We start from the raw sequence: 18,191 nt of genomic DNA on the forward strand, positions 1-18,191 counted from the left end.
ACTATGTCGTTTATATGACTTTTTATGCCTTAGTATACTATGTCATTTTTATGACTTTTCATGCCTTATTATACTATGACTTTTTATGCCTTACTATACTATGACGATTTTATGACTTTTTATGCCTTACTATACAATGTCGTTTTTATGACTTTTTATGCCATACTATACTATGACTTTTTATGCCTTACTATACTCTGACTTTTTTGCCTTACTATAGTATGACTTCTTATGCCTTACTATACTATGACGATTTTATGACATTTTATGCCTTACTATACTATGATGTTTTTATGACTTTTTATGCCTTACAATACTATGACTTCTTATGCCTTACTATACTGTGTCGTTTTTATGAATTTTTATGCCTTATTATACTATGACTTTTTATGACTTTTTATGCCTTACTATACTATGACTTTTTTGCCTTAATATAGTATGACTTTTTATGCCTTACTATACTATGTCATCTATATGACTTTTTATGCCTTAGTATACTTTGTCATTTTTATGACTTTTCATGCCTTATTATACTATGACATTTTATGCCTTACTATACTATGACGATTTTATGACTTCTTATGCCTTAATATACTATGACGATTTTATGACATTTTATGCCTTACTATACTATGACGTTTTTATGACTTTTTATGCCTTACTATACTATGACTTCTTATGCCTTACTATACTATGACGTTTTTATGACTTTTCATGCCTTACTATACTATGACTTTATATGCCTTACTATACTATGTCATTTTTATGACTTTTTATGCCTTACTATACTATGACTTTTTCATGACTTTTTATGCTTTAATATACTTTGACTTTTTATGCTTTACTATACTATGTCATTTTCATGACTTTTTATGCCTCACTATTCTATGACGTTTTTGTAAATTTTTATGCCTTGCTATACTATGACCTTTTTATGACTTACTGTACTATGACTTTTTATGCCTTATTATACTATGACTTTTTATGACTTTTTATGCCTTACTATACTATGACTTCTTATGCCTTACTATACTATGACGTTTTTATGACATTTTATGCCTTACTATACTATGACTTTTTATGCCTTACTATAATATGATTTTTTATGCCTTACTATAGTATGACTTTTTATGCCTTACTGTACTATGACTTCTTATGCCTTACTAACTGTGAAGATTTTCTGACATTTTATGCCTTACTATACTATGACGTTTTTATGACCTTTTATGCCTTACTATACTATGACGTTTTTATGCCTTACTATACTATGTCCTTTTTATGACTTTTTATGCCTTACTCTACTATGTTGCTTTCATGACTTTTTATGCCTTACTATACTATGACTTTTTCATGACTTTTTATGCCTTACTATACTATGACTTTTTCATGACTTTTTATGCCTTACTATACTATGACTTCTTATGCCTTACTATACTATGACGATTTTATGACATTTTATGCCTTACTATAATATGACGTTTTATGATTTTTTATGCCTTACTATACTATGACGTTTTTATGCCTTACTATACTATGACTTTTTATGCCTTACTTTAATATGTCGTTTTACGACTTTTTGTGCCTTACTATACTATGACTTCTTATGCCTTAATATACTATGACGATTTTATGACATTTTATGCCTTACTATACTATGTCGTTTTTATGACTTTTTATGCCTTACTATACTATGACTTTTCATGACTTTTTATGCCTTAATATACTATGACTTTTTATGCCATACTATACTATTACTTTTTATGCTTTACTATACTATGTTGTATTTATGACTTTTTATGCCTTACTATACTATGTCGTTTTTATGACTTTTTATGCCTTACTATACTATGACTTTTTATGCCTTACTTTACTATGTTGTTTTCATGACTTTTTATGCCTCACTTTGCTATGAATTTTTATGCTTTAATATACTATGATTTTCTCATGACTTTTAATGCCTTACTATGCTATGACTTTTTATGCCTTGCTATACTATGTCGTTTTTATGCCTTACTATACTTTGACTTTTTATGCTTTACTATACTATGACTTTTTTATGACTTTTCTATACCTTACTATACTATGACTTTTTCATGACTTTTTTGCCTTAATATATTATGACTTTTTCATGACTTTTCATGCCTTAATATACTATGACTTTTCATGCCTTAATATACTATGACTTTTTTATGACTTTTTATGCCTTAATATACTATGACTTTTTTTATGACTTTTTATACCTTACTATACTATGACGTTTTTATGACTTTTAATGCCTTACTATACTATGTTGCTTTCATGACTTTTTATGCCTTACTATACTATGTCGTTTATACAACTTCTTATGCCTTATGACTGTTTATGCCTTACTATACTATGACTTTTTACTCTTTACTATACTATGTCGTTTTTATGACTTTTTATGCCTTACTATACTATGACTTTTTTATGACTTTTTATGCCTTACTTTACTGTCACTTTTATGCCTTATTATTCTATGACTTTTTATGCCTTACTACATTGACTTTTGCCTTACTATACCATGACTTTTTTATACCTTGCTATAATATGACATTTTTATGCCTCAATGAACTTGTACTTTTTATAAATTGCTATACAATTACTTTTTGTGCCTTTCTATACCATGAATAGCAGCAAGGCATAAAAGGTCTTAGTTCAGAGAGGCATAAAAGTCATAGTATAGTAAGGCACAAAAATGTCACAGTATAATAAGGCATAAATAGTCATAGCACAGTAAGTCATAAAGTCATAGTATAGTAAGCCATTAAATGTTACATTGTAGCAAGACCTAAAAAAGTAATATTATAGTACGTCATTAAGTCATATTATAATACGGGATAAAATGTCATCATATAGTATGGCATAAAAACTCATTGTATAGTAAGTCATAAAGTCATAGTATAGTAAGGCGTAAAAAGTTATATTATAGGAAGGCATAAAAACATCACAGTATAATAAGGCATAAAACATCTTAGTACAGTAAGTCATAAAGTCCTAGTATAGTAAGCCATTAAATGTTACATTGTAGTAAGACCTAAAAAAGTAATATTATAGTACGTCATTAAGTCATAGAATAATCCGGGATAAAATGTCATCATATAGTACGGCATAAAAACTCATGGTATAGTAAGTCATAAAGTTATTGTATAGTAAGGCATAAAAAGTTTTATTATAGTAAGGCATAAATACATCACAGTATTATAAGGCATAAAAAGTCATCATACAGTAAGTCATAAAGTCATAGTATAGTAAGCCGTTAAATGTTACATTGTAGTAAGACCTAAAAAAGTAATATTATAGTACGTCATTAAGTCATATCATAATACGGGATAAAATGTCATCGTACAGTACGGCATAAAAACTCATGGTATAGTAAGTCATAAAGTTATTGTATAGTAAGGCATAAAAAGTCATACTATAGTAAGTAATAAAGTCATATTATAGTAAGGCATAAAAATGTCATATTATAGTAAGGCATAAAATAGTCAGATATACTGTTGAGGGTAAATTGTTCCATTTCAGAGTACTGAACATCGAAAAGCTTAGACCCCCTCTGCTGGATAACTGGTAGTATGACCGTATCTTCTGACAGCTGGGTGTGTTAGTTGCACCAAATGTGTGACAACTGAAGCTCATCAAACTGATCCTATAAAGGTAAGTGGCTTATCCTTATGTACTAACAAGCTGTGGTGTTTAAAATGGGTCAAAATATGTTCACAGAAAAGATGAAGGCCAACAACGCAAGAAAAAAGTATTTAAATTATACATTAAAAGTAACATTATTGTTGTTACTTGCCCAAAAAAGTAATTTCATGCATTTCAATATTTTTAAATTAAGATTAATCTACCTGAACTGAACACTTTATTGAACACTTTCAGTGTTCCAATCCAGGTCATAACAGTGTTATAACAGTCTTATTGAATTTATCATAAGAAACTCAGTCAAGACCCACGGTACAATAGTGTGACAGTAGTGTCTGGTGTATGGACATTGTAATGAACTAACAGAATTATACTTTAAATTATCTTGTAAATTGAATAATTAAATTTGCATATTAAATGATGACATGGCAGCAACAGCCGTTCGTATGGTGGTCAGACCTGTGGTGTTGGCAGGAGTCGTATGTGGAGTCAGAACTGGTCAGTCAGAGCTCTTGTTGCAGCCCTATGGGTTGGTTAACATTATGGTGGCACACTGCTTGGATGCCCTCAAATTACAAAGAGCTGTATTCACATTAAATTCAAGTTGTTGCATTATGTTTAATTAGCAAACTTGAAAATCTAAATCTCATTATCTTTGGTGACACCTATGGCGATACATGGCAATTGCAGGTTTGCTTGTGAACCACACATGAGTGTTCCATCCAATTGTGAGTTCTGGCAGAACTCCTGGGTGATGAAACACACGTGTGTTGGTGACTCATGTTCCTCGTGATTTTGCGTGTGAGCAACAACAAGTTACAAATCTATTCTAATCTAATAAAATTACGTTTGAATTAAGAATACTTTGTGGGACATACTCTTTCCAAAGGTGAAGAGTTAATTCACATGCTCAAATAAATAAATAGTAAATACATATAAATATAACATATATGGTAAAAAATCTTAAAACAAAAAAATTTAAAACATTGAAATGTATTTTTCAATTCCATTTTTCAATTATATTATGAATTCATCATTTAAACATGAACTATGAAAACAGAATTATCATTTGGAACAATTCATCTTTTTATTATTTCTTTTGAGTTTTTAATGCATCATTTAAATGTTAAATTTATAACAGCTATTAGTTTATTAATTAATTATAATTTAACAATGCCTAAATTTATTCAGATGGCACTCTCAAGACTCCATAGACTCAAAGAACACACAATAATTGTAGAAATAAAGTAATCAAGTCATAGAAACAACTGTAGACAGCAAAATAAAAGTCTAACAAAACACTCAGACGAGCTTTACACTTTTTTAGAGTAGCTTCTTTTACTTTGCTAAACAACTGGGAAAATGAGTGACTTTCATTTAATTTGAGCCATCGTTGTCCAGGTTTCATCATCAGGTAGACAACAATTTGCTTTCACATGATAATTATCACAAAAGGAAATGCCAGGATTTGATTTATGGATCAATAGTTGGCACTTGTAGTACTTGTTGTCTCATCTAAACAGGCTGAAAAAACGGGACCTATACACAACACAAAATATAACAATAATATATGAAACACGCGTGTCATTTTTACCTGTGTGTATTTTAATGACTGATGCAGAGGATGTCTTGTCAGTGTCTCTGAACTACAGACACAATGATGAAACAAAAGGTGGAATGATGAAACAAAAACTAAGGTGGATCAGGGTCACCTAGAGCTTGGCACGTACAGCAGTGAATGATTCAACTTAAAAACATGCAGCTTACAGTCACACACACATTATTTCTCTATAATTTCCTATAACACACACTTACACATAATGCATTTAACACAGAAACGATGCAGCCTGTATGCACCTGGTACAACACTTTGCTCTCCACACTCCAAATTTACAGAGGGGAAGTGTGTGTTCAGATATTGGTTGGAAAAAGCACAAAAATGAGGTGTGGTTTTTTTTGTGTGTATTTGTGGATGTGTAAGCATGTGTGTATGTATCTCTGAGAGCAGCTACAAAAATGACACAAACACACATGCACCGTAGACACTATCTCACACACAGACTACATTTCCCATGTTTTTTTTCACAATAAAACCATTCAAGATCTTCAAACAAATGAAATACGCTGCCAAAAAACCTTTAAAACTCTCCGCTGACACAAGACACCTGTGCAAGAGCATAGGAGCGACCTCCAATAGCATACATTTGGTTCTAAGGCAAAATTGTAGTTCCACAGGACTAGTGCTGTTGATGCAGTGTGCTGTTTGCACGCTGACTGTGTCTCCATTTGAAAACCTTCACTCAGTCATTCAGTGTATTTTTATTTTAGCACCATGGGAATCTCTCCTTCAATCAGAATCGTGTCACTCCGAGAGACAGCTGTGAAAAATATTCCCTTCCGATATCCACTGAAAAAAAAATCTCATGATTATTGTGGTTGAAGAGGAAACTGGAAATATCCATGAAAGTTGCTTGGTTTGTTACAAGATGGTGAAAATCAAAAACAGCATGGACACACACAACATAATGCAAGGCTTAACATTAACATCACAGATCATTTGGAAATTCACCATTTGCATTTTTTCTTTTCTTTTTTTTTGTTTTCCATTCCTCAATGGTCGTATGCATAAGCTTTAAGCAAAAAGGGCAAAGGACGGACTTCAGCCTTTTGTTTGTTCTTTTCTCTGTACACACACATACACACACACACACACACACACACACACACACACACACACACACACAAACACACACATACAGTAAACACAATGGGTTTTACAATAAGACATGAAATAAAACCATCTGCAGCCATTCTGAGCTGGGTTGAAGTGACCAGTTCCCAGGCATCAAAGGCAATAAAAATGTCTGTTTAGTGTTTCCTTTCAGTTACTGTGGGTTATGAGCAGCCGTCTGATCACAGTAAGTCGCACAGGTCAAGGATTAAGGAGCCAGAAAAGACTCCTGGATGCATTTTCTTGTAGCTCTTTAGTTCCTTTAGCATCCATAGTTTATAATTCTGAATATGAATCTAGTGTGTGTGTGTGTGTGTGTGTGTGTGTGTTGGTCGTCTTTTGTTTGCACTTGTGCAACCGTTAGTATCTCAGTAAACTAATTTGGATCTTCTGCGACCCTCTGTCCACACTGAACAAGGGAATCTTGATGTGCAGTAATGAAAACCATGCCCTCCACAAAAACGGCTCACTCAGTCGTCAGCACATTTCCCCACGTTTGTTGAAACTCGTATTGATATCTCGTTGTTTTTCCTGTCTCATCTCAGGGTGCGATGACCTGTGTGGAGCCACAGAGGGAGACGAATGTTCACCAAAGTGTTGTCTTCCTCCCGTGGCTGGCCAACGTCCACAAACGTCCACATCTGTCCAAGAAGAGGGGACAGGCTGTACTTTTCTCGTTGCCATGGCGAAGGTCAGGGTAACAGTGGCGGGGCTGCACAGAGGTCAGAGGTCACGGGCTACGTGTGAGGTCATTTCCTGGTGTGAAGGCTCTCCTGGAACTTGGTGCTCGTATAGCGGATGTGGAAGCCCTTCTTGCTGATTGTGTCATCGCTATGGAAACGAATCAGCATGGCGTCTCCGGGCGAGTAAATCCCCTCCCGAGGCTGAGCAAGGAGGAGACATGAGAAGGAGTTTCTCAGACATTTAAAGGTTCATATCTGAGCTTTTGCTTACAAATTAAATAGAAGCAGGTCTTTGCAAACCATGCTGTTGTGTTCTAGATTTCTGAATATATTTTTCTACCTTCCTTATTTCTGTTCATTCATGCATAATATGAAAATTAATTTGCAAACTTTTAAAAGTTGCTTGAGTTGTGTAACTCGTCACAATCCATCACACTTTTCTGCCAATAGCTTCACACCATTCCACTGATCTACAAGGGGCAGTAATGTGTCAAGGAAATTAGCATTGTGCCAAAGGGAAGAAGAAGACTGCTTGCAAGTAAACATGGATGTAAACAATCCAAGTTTAAAAATCACAAAAAGAGAACTTAATTTTGCAAATGCTTTATGAAAAGGAAAATTAATTCAATGTTTGTCAGGCTTCAGTGATACACAATGTGTAACTCAGTGTCAAGACAAACTTGTTGAAAAGAAAGCTCCACATGCCACTTTTGAACTGCATTACCACACTACCCATAATGCAACTTTGAAAAAGTTGAGTAATTAATCAAACTTGATGTTAAATGACACTCAGAAAATTATCAACCACACAAACTCGAGCAACTTTCGGGACTTTTGGGATTTTTCATCCCAAATAGAAATGAATTGAAACCAACAGCTTCCTGGAATGGTAGGAAAATACAAAATCTAAAACTACACCATGCATTCAAAAGAAAAATATACATGATTTGTAGTTGAAGGATATGTCTGGTGTTATTCAACATTTTCCTTATCGTGGACAAAACTCACGAAAAGACCAGAATCAACAATACATTAGTAGATGTCTCGATACCTTCCCGACCATGTGTGTGGCCCTCAGCAACGGAGCCATTGGTCATAAACACATTGTATCATTTAAAGAAATTATTTTCTAAAACAGCACATGGGATTGAGTCAAAATGATCTACAGTTGCCACGTTCATGGTAATGAAGGAACATATGAACCAGTGTGGCTTATGCATTTTCTTTCAATAGTGTTTGGATGACAAAGGAGATCTATCGCACAGAGAAATAAGAGATATCAGGTCTTTTCAGGAAATGTGTTGTTAATAAAAAATATATCGAATAATACTAGCCTAATCAGAAAAGTAAGAAACTGATATTTAGGATCAAATGGAAATGAATGGAAGGTGAAAGCTGCCTGGAACAGCTGAAGAAATACATCAAAAAAGCTAAAAGTAAACCTTTGGCATGGATTTGACAATAGTCGTAAAAAAAAAAAGTATATATCATTTGTAGTTAAAGAGCTCAAACATGTAACAAACTCTGTCATGGTTCTTTAATAACTAATAACCTTTGAGAAATCATGAAGCCTTACCCCTGAACCGCAGAAGCGGCCGAGTCGATGTGAGTTAGCGTCGTACCCGTTGTACAGCTCGATGTAGTCATAACCACAGTCAGCTTCCTCCTCTACCTCAAATGTGATGAAGCTCAGCTCGATGCCGTAACCCTGTTCAGCTGTCAGCAGCCACTCACAGTCAGTGTGACCTGGGTAATTGTTGTCTCCAAACTGGGAGTGAGAGTAGAGGTTCTTCTGACGAGCTTCTGCTTTCAGACGCCCTCCACACTCTGAGGAGAGACAGATGGAGGGAAAGGTATTGTCATACAAAGTTTTGACCTGAAAAATGTGGCATTTGTTAGATTTTGTGTTGATCCAGACATTCTTAAAACTTAAGTCAGGTTTCATGAATAATTTCCATCATGTATGTGCTCTTAAGAACCACTAGAGGGGGATATTGCCCTTAAAAAATGAGTAAAACTTGAGAAATTGGGGACCGTGAGTGATGCTCTTTCTGCAAACACAAAAACTCACAAACAAAAAGCCATTTTAACGTCAGTAACAGACATGAACTCAAACACATTTCCACACAGACACACACCTGTGGAGTGTGTAGCTTGGAAGCCCTTCCTTTGTACTGAAGCGTCAGAGATGAAACGGAGGTACATCTTGTTTCCGGTGGAGACCAGAGGCTCTGGGATTTTACTGCCACACAGTCGACCCAAGATGGCTGCTGTGTCACTGTCCCCATCGAAGGCCTCCAGATGGTCATACGCACACTCCTGATGCTGCTCGATCTCAAACTCGTTGAAGGTCTGGAGAGGTGGAGGCAGAAAGATCGACAGAGAGAAATGGATGAGTGAGATATGCGTGAGTGTTGAAACAAGACCTGTTGACCTCGCTGTTAACCGTCTTCATAGGAACAGTTTCTTTGGTAGAAAGTAGTTCCAATGAAAACTGAAATCTAATTTAAATACTGTGAGCACCAAAAATTAAACTGTATTCATTTCCATTACTGGGATGATTTTATTTTGTAATTTGGGTGAAATTACCCTTTAAAACTACAATGGTACACACGTGTTGCATTTATGTGATTATAAATTTGTACCTGGTAAGGAACTACAAAATATTTAACTTTCTATTTTGCAGAAGTAGTATAGTCTGTTTTTAAAAATAAATAAAGATGACATCCTCATCCCTGGTCTCTCTAAATACAATCAGTTAGAAAATGACAAAGAATGAAATCCAAAAGTTGTTTAAGGCACTTTTCCGCACAAACTGTCTTTGACGTCTTCAAAAAAATGCTCCTGAGGGAAACTGACACGTTAGCTTTACCTGCTCTTCCTGTTTCGTGCAGTTTAAATTTGTACATGTAGTAATAACAGAGAGATACAGAAAATATAATATTCAGTGGTGTTTAGAGGCCTGTAGAGTCTGTTTATGGAAAGAAAATCAGAGACTCCATGACAGGACTCAAAGCACAGCAGCCTGACGGAAAGGCAGCGTGAGAAAGAGAAGAAAACTAATGAGAGCGTAGCCTTTGTAAAAGCTGTCACTATATTGTCTTCATTAAAAGCCATTTTCTTCATAGTGTCTCTCTGACTTGGCAACTAATTATTTGATAGAAAAAGTATTACTGCACAAACAAGCTTGGCTGTAAATTAACCAAAAGAAACTTAAAGCTCTCACACCACTAACTCAGCGGACTGTGAAAAGAAAAGACTAGTTTTTGAAAGAGATCCTCAGAATACTGCACATATTTTTTTTTGTCTTTGACTGATGCAGACAGTCATCTGTCTCTCCAAACATCACTAGCAGAGGGTCATTTTCAATAAGATATAGGTGTCCTAAAATTTCAATCTGTGCTAATGTGGTTAAAATGATTTAATCTGTGTTTTATGTTTGTTTTTTTTGGATGCGATATATTTCTTTACGGTGTGATTTAGTTAGATGCGATGAGAAGAACTTTTTTGTCTTATATTCTTTGTTAGAGAGCTGTTTTCATAAAAAATGAATGTGTTTGCTTATTTAATACATTACAGAAGAAACCCCCTGCCTCCCTCCGTCTTTGCCTACACATTGCTTACACGCTGACATGCATGTACACAGAGTCACGATTCATAATCTAATCAAGTCACTGTGAGCTGACTCATAACACCTTGCAGGCCTCTCTCCCACGCACAGTCACACACCCCTCTGATTGTCTCCTGAGCCGTGCTCCATCACGCCACCACAAACCACCACACTGCGCTGGTTTTTACAAACCAGACGGGAGGAGAAGGGAGAGCGAAGGTGGGCTGATGTGAGGATGTTGTTACTGAGAGGGCAAGTGTTTGTTTCGGAGGATGGTGATGGCTTCCAGATGTTTCTAACTGTAGCTCGGATGAGACACTGGTTTCTGGATCTGTTTACTGTTCCCATGTGAATTGTGTGTGTGTTGTGTGTGTGTGTGTGTGTGTGTGAGAGAGAGAGAGAGACAGACAGAGGAAAGAAGCAATAACAGAGTGACCTTCATGGCTATGTGCAGATTTCTGGTATTAAATTTATCCCGCTGTGATGTCATTACTGTGGATATAGAGAGCACCCCTGCTAATCTCAACACACACACACACACACACACACACACACACACACATGCGCACGCGCACACACACATGCATGCATTACTGAGTATGGGTAACAGAAAGCGACCCTCAAAGTACACGTGTCAAATCTGTGTATAGATCACATGTAGTCACACACTCCAAAGGTGTGATTACACGGTGCAAAGAACCGTCAATGTGTCATCGTAGCTGATGATGTAATATGTTTTTGGTTGCGTAAGCGATCATAAGAGATTATCAAAACTAAATGACAGCTGATGGCAATTTTGATAACATGTGAGGAGCAAAGTCCTTATATTCTGCAGGACTACAGACTGCGGACTGTGTGTGTGTGTGTGTGTGTGTGTGTGTGTGTGTGTGTGTGTGTGTGTGTTTGTGTTTGTGTTTGAGTGTCTAGACCAGTGTGTACATTTAATAAAGACTGCACTGTGTTTGTGTGTGTGACACTACTTGCATTTGGGAACATGAGTAGATTTTAGGAGGATTATCTGAAGCACGCTTTGTGAATGTGAGCATGTGTGTGACTGTCCGCTCCTGCATTTGCTTCTTTGTGAGGACCAAGTTGAGTTTTACGTTTGTGATATACACGCTTTTTAGCGCTGAAATGAGTAGTTGATTAATCTATTGTCAACTTACAGAAAATGGATTGGCAGCTACAGCGTTTTGACAACCAATAAATCATGTAAGTTATTTCTCAACCTTAAGTTTAGCTGCTTTCTTTGCCTTCAACCATAGTGAACTGGATATCTTTAAGTTTTAGACTGTTGGTCGGATGAAACAAGCAAGTCAGTTGTCAACTTTCTGTTTTATTAATGGATTCTGTTCTTTTCTCATTTCTGTTTTACTGAACTGTTAACAATGTGTTGCCATAAGTAAGCATGTATGCAAAGCCTACGTACATAACCTGTATAAAAAGGTTAAATGTGGTTGCGATGGTTAGCGATTGTATAATGCCACTTAGGGTCCTCACAGGTACAGAAGTGTGTGTGTGTATGTGTGTGTATGTATGTGTATGTGTCTAGACCACTCCATCACCTCGGCAAATTGAGTGTGCAAACGGCGCTAAGCATCTTCTGTGAATGTACCTGAGACGGGAGATTCTCCATTCACACTAACACTGTTAGTCAAACACCATCTGTCTGAGCTAATGTGCTGTCACAGAAGTTTAGATTATCTCCTCTCTCTCTGTCTCTCTCTCTTCTTATGACAAATGACCATGCAAATCTGAGTTAGAACTTTTCAACCTCAATTATCCATAATACGCATGGACCTCAATCAGAACTGTGTTTCTGATTCAGTTTATTAATAAATTACTACTTACTTAGAAAACTATCTGTGTCGACACATAAATTCTTACACACTCAAACGTATGCATGTGTGCACACATGCAGCTTGCACACACACACAAACACACACACACACAGAAAGACACAAAGACACAGATGGCCACTGCCCAAGGCCTCTTTCTAACGCATGAGCACACGCTTGCAGTTTGCCCGATTATAAAAACATGCGCTTTCTCCCCCGTTCACATTTGGGTTTCATATGTGGAACATACAAAAGAGAGACCATCGTGTAAGAAGGAGGAGCGGGGGGGAGCCTGAGGCTTTTACATAACCTACAGACAGAATAATGTATTGTTATGAGGGAAAGAGGCATCCCAGTAATGCTCAAGAACATGGTCTATGTGGAGTGAGAGAGAGAAGCTGCTTCATTTGATGCACACTTACAATCTTGACTCGGTGCCCTGGTGTGGCTGTGATGTCCCAGGTGCACTCCTTACGGCTGGGATACTTGTCTGGCCAGTTAGGGCTGCTCAGGGTCCCACTGGGGCTGTGGATCTTATGCTCACACTCAGCTGGACACACACACACACACACACAGAAACACGCAAGCACACACATGGAGAGGAAGTTAAAATCGTGGCTGCACAGGAAAAGGTCAGAGGAAATGGAAAGAGAACAGGAAGGAGAGAAACGAGAGAACCAAACTAGAGAGAAAAGATCTCAAAGAAACACATCCTGGTGACAAGTTCAGTGTGAATTCCATATGCACGCACGCTTCTCACAAAGACTGTGCTGCATTAGGGCTTTACGTAGTTCCTGCACTGTGGCAACCTTGTGCACAGACAAAGAACTAAAAGAATAAAAAGAATTTCTTGGATTAACAACACCTTAACCTATAAACAATGATAAAATGTAACAATTAGCAGTAGCACCAGAATGAATGTTAAATTTTATATTCATGTATAAGTCAGCCATAACCTACATACAGTATTTAAAGGGAAGTTTGTTTCATTTTTTAGTATCTTACGTGAACCTTGAATACTACTATTTATAGAAGCAACAATCCAATATATTCATCTATTATAGACTAACAAAATATGTTTGTTTGTTTTTTAACTGTTCCTACATTTATTGCAAACACTGCAATCTGAGGGGCTAAGCCTTAGTGAGTGAATGTTTGGGAGTGTTGTGGATTCATTCTGGATATGTTCAGTGACTCTGTTGCAGGGTTTTGTTCCTGACTGCAAGGACAAAGAGTCTGAGCTCTGATTTGCACCTTCGGCTCTTCCCTGATGAAAACTTTCTTCATTTCTATATCACATTATGGAAACAATTACTCTGTTATTGCCACTGGTTGCTTTTAAGGATTTATCTCAGAAAACAGTTTTCGGGCTTCTCAATATCATGGTGCCATGGTGCACAACTGTAGCCTCCTCAGCGCAGACCGATGGCAACAGATTCCCATGATAAAGCCAAAAAAGACAAGTACTGTGAAATTTACTGTAACATAGCAGCTTGGTTTCAGTCGTCACTATTGGGTAAGTGACTAACTGTAGCTGTAATACTCTACTTCATGATAAAACATCAGCTGCGGGCCAATATTTTAGCATGCTAACCACTGTGATGCAACTGTTTCTGGTTAAAAGCTGCTTTCATCCTGGAGAGTTTGCACAAACAACTGCACCAAAAAGCTATCCAGAGCAGCTTTCAGAGACAGACATGAAAAAGGAATACAGTATGTGTGTGTGTGTGTTTGTGTTTGTGTGTATGGCGTAGGTTAGATGAGCGGAGTGGCACAATGAAGGTGATGGGAGGCAGGAGGCATTTACGAGACAACGAGATGTATTCCAGACAGTTTTTATTTAGAGTCAGATAAACTGAACCCATGTACAGAATGAGACGGACGGATTTACAAGAACAATGTAAAAATGTAAAGGAGAGTTTTCCAACATGCGATGTAATGAATACAGATGTCATATCCCACACAAACTATTGCCACACTTTATAGACCTTCATACTGTCAGCAGTTAAAAAAACAAACTACTTTCATGATGTAGATTTTAGCTCCGACATTGAATTGTGCCATAATTATCTTGTCTGACACAGCATCAAAAGTAAATCTTTTCACATTATCAGGTTGGTGCATCACAATATTAACAGTAATTAGGTAAAAAATTGATCATTTTCCAGTTTAACAGATGTTTTCATTTCATGAAAAGGAAGAAACTAAATCTCTGAGACTATAAAGAATACTGATTTTAAGTTTTCTTGTCTTTGTTTCTTTTCTGCTGCAGGTGTCTCATAGTCTTACACACCTCTGGCAGGTGAGCAACATCACTTACATCACTCCAACATGTTAACAGCACATGTCAGGCTATCCAAATGTCTCTCCACACGTTGGAACTATCACACACACATACAGTATGTATGTATATATGTGTGTATGTATGTATGTACATAACCAAACGAATACAAGCTGTGTGATAGGAATATGTCTGTGTGTGTGTGTGTGTGTACATGACTCTGCAAGCTTACTGGGTCAAGCTGGTCTAATGCATACATAACACACACACACACACACACACACACACACACACACACACACACCAATACACACACATTCACACTCACACAGGAAGGCAGCGCTACATGCAAAGCTTTCAAGCTCCCAGATGTTTGAAACATGAGTCTTTTTATGAGCAGTGCAGGGAGCCTTTGGTGAGGTGTGTATGTGAGTATTGATGTGGTGTGTACGTGCACACGTTCAAAAGTTCAACTTCAAAGAGCTGAGTATAATATGTCAATTCAACAGTTGTGTATATGCATGTGAGTGCACATGGGAAAGTGCCGGGGACGTTTAATAAATAATGTTTTCTGTCAAACTGAAACCTTGCCCGCCCCTGTGTGTCTGTTTCTCACACATAAACACACATCACAGTAAACACAGCTTTGGTGACTTGCAGGCAGAGCTGTTTGTAGTTCAAGTCAAATCCCAAGTCATGTCAGACAAGTTCAGGTTAAGTTTAAAGTCTAAAGAAGAGTAGTGGTTCACAACCCTACAGCTGCAGACCAGTACTGACCAGCATGGACCAGCCACAAATCATTTTCTAAAGGGCTGTGAGGAACAATATGATTGAGGAAGAAATCTGTATAATAATATATCTTCATAAGCTATTTTTGCAGCGGTAACCATGAACTTGTGCAGTCATTTTGTGCTGCATACATTTTACGTTGCAAAGCCTGTCTGACCCCTTCACTTTCTGGATTTAAATAAGTCAAACCTTGAGACTTGAATGTTTTTCAGGTATCAGCAATCAAGTCTGACTTGAGACTGACTCCTGCCTGAGTCCAAAGCCTCAAGTCTGCAGCTCTGCTTGCAGTGTGGAAACGTGTGTGTGTAAAAAAAAAAAAAAACAAACTTTCCCTCAAATAGAGAGGGTCAGTCTGTTGTCATGCGGACTCTGATGTGGGTAGACAGAGTAGGGATTGTATGATGGACGATGACTGTTTTTATGAATGAGCACATGCTTGTGTGGATGTGTAAGGGCGTGCATGTGCGCACCAATGTTTTTATGCCAGTGTGTGTGTGGATGTGAATGTACGTGAAACCCACCTTCCTTACAGTCATGTTTGTTCTCATGCAGTACAAAGCCATGGCGACACTGACAAACGTAAGAGCCCACTGTGTTGATGCACTCGTGCTGGCAGCCGCCGTTGTCCTTGCTGCACTCATCTTTGTCTGTGAGAGATACACATGCAACACATCACTCATGTGGAAACAGCAAAGAGACGGGGTGGAGAGAAGCAAGAGGTCAAGCGGGGGAGAGGAGTGGAAGGATGAGACCTTAAGGACAGGGTGGGGGGGGTGGGGAGTGTTGAGAAAGAAAAGATTATAAGTAAAGGACAGCAGGGGAAAGGCAGAAAGAGAAAGAGAAGGAAGTCAAATCAAACTTGGAAGGTGAGGTCGGTGAAGAAAAAAGGTGCAGTACAAATTAGTGAAAGTGACCGAAATGGATGAACAAAAACTAAGAGTAGTAGCTGACATGTTCGCCCAGAATGTCGTTCAACTGCCAAGTTTAACTTTTTTAAGAAAAGGCTGACAGTTTAAACCCAACAGGACGGCCAAAAAAGCAGGACCATCACAGCTTTAAACACCGTCTTCAGCCCAAATTGTTCCAATGCTAACATCTAAAGATTTGTTAAAGAAAGGTTAGAGGAAACAGAGGTCTAATAATAGAAAGTAGTGACAAACATTAGCATTAATAGGAAGTGAGAAAAACCACCTCAAAAGACAAAAGACACCTACAATGAGTTAAGTTCATTAGTGTGTGTCGGGTTCAGTTGGCCTGTAAAACTGTCTTTGTGCTACTCTTCAGAGTAATGGCTACAGCTGTTCTGCGGTCAAACGTCTCTTGACCTTAAAAAAGCTGTTTTCAGATCAGCTGTGCTCTCTTCGGGGCCAGACCACCACTGCTATATCAGTCTGATGTGTTCACCCCGCCAACTGAGGAGAAGCTGACGGGAGCTTCAGCCCGTCTTCACATCTGAATCCCAGAAGCCTTAAAATATGAATCTGGAAAGATACTCGAGACCTACTTCTGTGTCATTTCTATGTCCCAACATCACAGTACATGGTAGGATATGTGGGACATTAAGTTGCCATGGTGACTCCTAAATGTAGACCACATATTCTCCCTATAAATAAACTAATTAGATTTTGAAGAACTTTGCTCCATAAATTTGCATACTAACAAGGAGAACTGATTTTACAATAACGCCTTACTACTCTATATAAAATGATTGCAATTCTTTTTTTTCTTTTTGGTAATTAATAGCTGCTTATAATGTATTTTATGATGTTGGTACAGCAAGGCAGGTAAAGTGCTTAAGGATTTAAATTATGTATGTATGTATATAAATTAAATATGTTATGTGTATAATATACATTCTGTGAGGAGATGGTCTTGAGATCTAAGCTAGAGAGAGACCTTCAAAGAATAGTTTTGGGGAACGTTTTTTAAGTTAGCTAAGACTGTTGATACCACTCTCATGTCCGTCTGGTATGGTGTGAAGTTACAGTCAGCAGCGCTTAGCTTAGCTTAGCTTAGCATAAAGACTGGGACCAGGGGGAAACTGCTAGCCTGGCTTTCTGAAGGTGGCCTAGCAGCACCTCTATACTCAAACCCAAGACTCATGATTTTATACATATTTCCCCAAAAATTCAGACTGACATATTTATTACCTTTAAAAACATTGGGACCTCGACTTAAATTTTGTGGATTTGAACAATGTATGAATATAAAACAGATGACTTATTGATATATTAGGACTTCAAAAAAAGGGGCAAACACAACTAAGGTGTTATCTCGCTCCTCGTGTATTTTCTCTCCCTCATCTAATTTGTGTCCTTTTCTAACCACATGGCTCCTCCACCAGGGTGGCTGGGTGATTACAAAGCCCTATAGTGAGGCTGAACACTGGGGGAACGAAGTGGATCAATGAGTGGAGGTGGAAGGAGCTCAGTGTGGGGCTGCCACATTGACAACGGCAAGTGTCAGAGGCAGAAAGAGAGAGCTGGAGACGGACAGATGACCGCACAGGAAGACTGAAGAGCGTAGAAGACAGAGCAGTGTGTGTGTGGTGTGTTAGTGAGTGTGAGTAAGGGATAGATTCCTATAAAGAGATGTG

General features: G+C 37.5%; 1 protein-coding gene across 1 annotated transcript in view; it reads right to left on the bottom strand.

Annotated features, from left to right (window-relative positions):
* Positions 1-5,247: 5,247 nt before the first annotated feature.
* tll1 (tolloid-like 1) overlaps positions 5,248-18,191 on the bottom strand; it is a 47,475-nt gene continuing 34,531 nt past the window's right edge. Inside the window, exons 17-21 of the mRNA XM_023409521.2 lie at positions 16,117-16,242; positions 12,948-13,075; positions 9,216-9,429; positions 8,654-8,904; positions 5,248-7,278 (exon numbers count right to left, since the gene is read on the bottom strand). Coding sequence (XP_023265289.1) covers positions 7,144-7,278; positions 8,654-8,904; positions 9,216-9,429; positions 12,948-13,075; positions 16,117-16,242 — 854 coding nt within the window. The 3' untranslated portion in view covers positions 5,248-7,143. The remainder of the gene's footprint in view (positions 7,279-8,653; positions 8,905-9,215; positions 9,430-12,947; positions 13,076-16,116; positions 16,243-18,191) is intronic.

The sequence above is a fragment of the Seriola lalandi genome, unplaced genomic scaffold, assembly GCF_002814215.2.
Source record: "Seriola lalandi dorsalis isolate HSWRI2012SDOR001 ecotype SW California unplaced genomic scaffold, Sedor1 jcf7180002054394, whole genome shotgun sequence".
Lineage (NCBI taxonomy): Eukaryota > Metazoa > Chordata > Actinopteri > Carangiformes > Carangidae > Seriola > Seriola lalandi.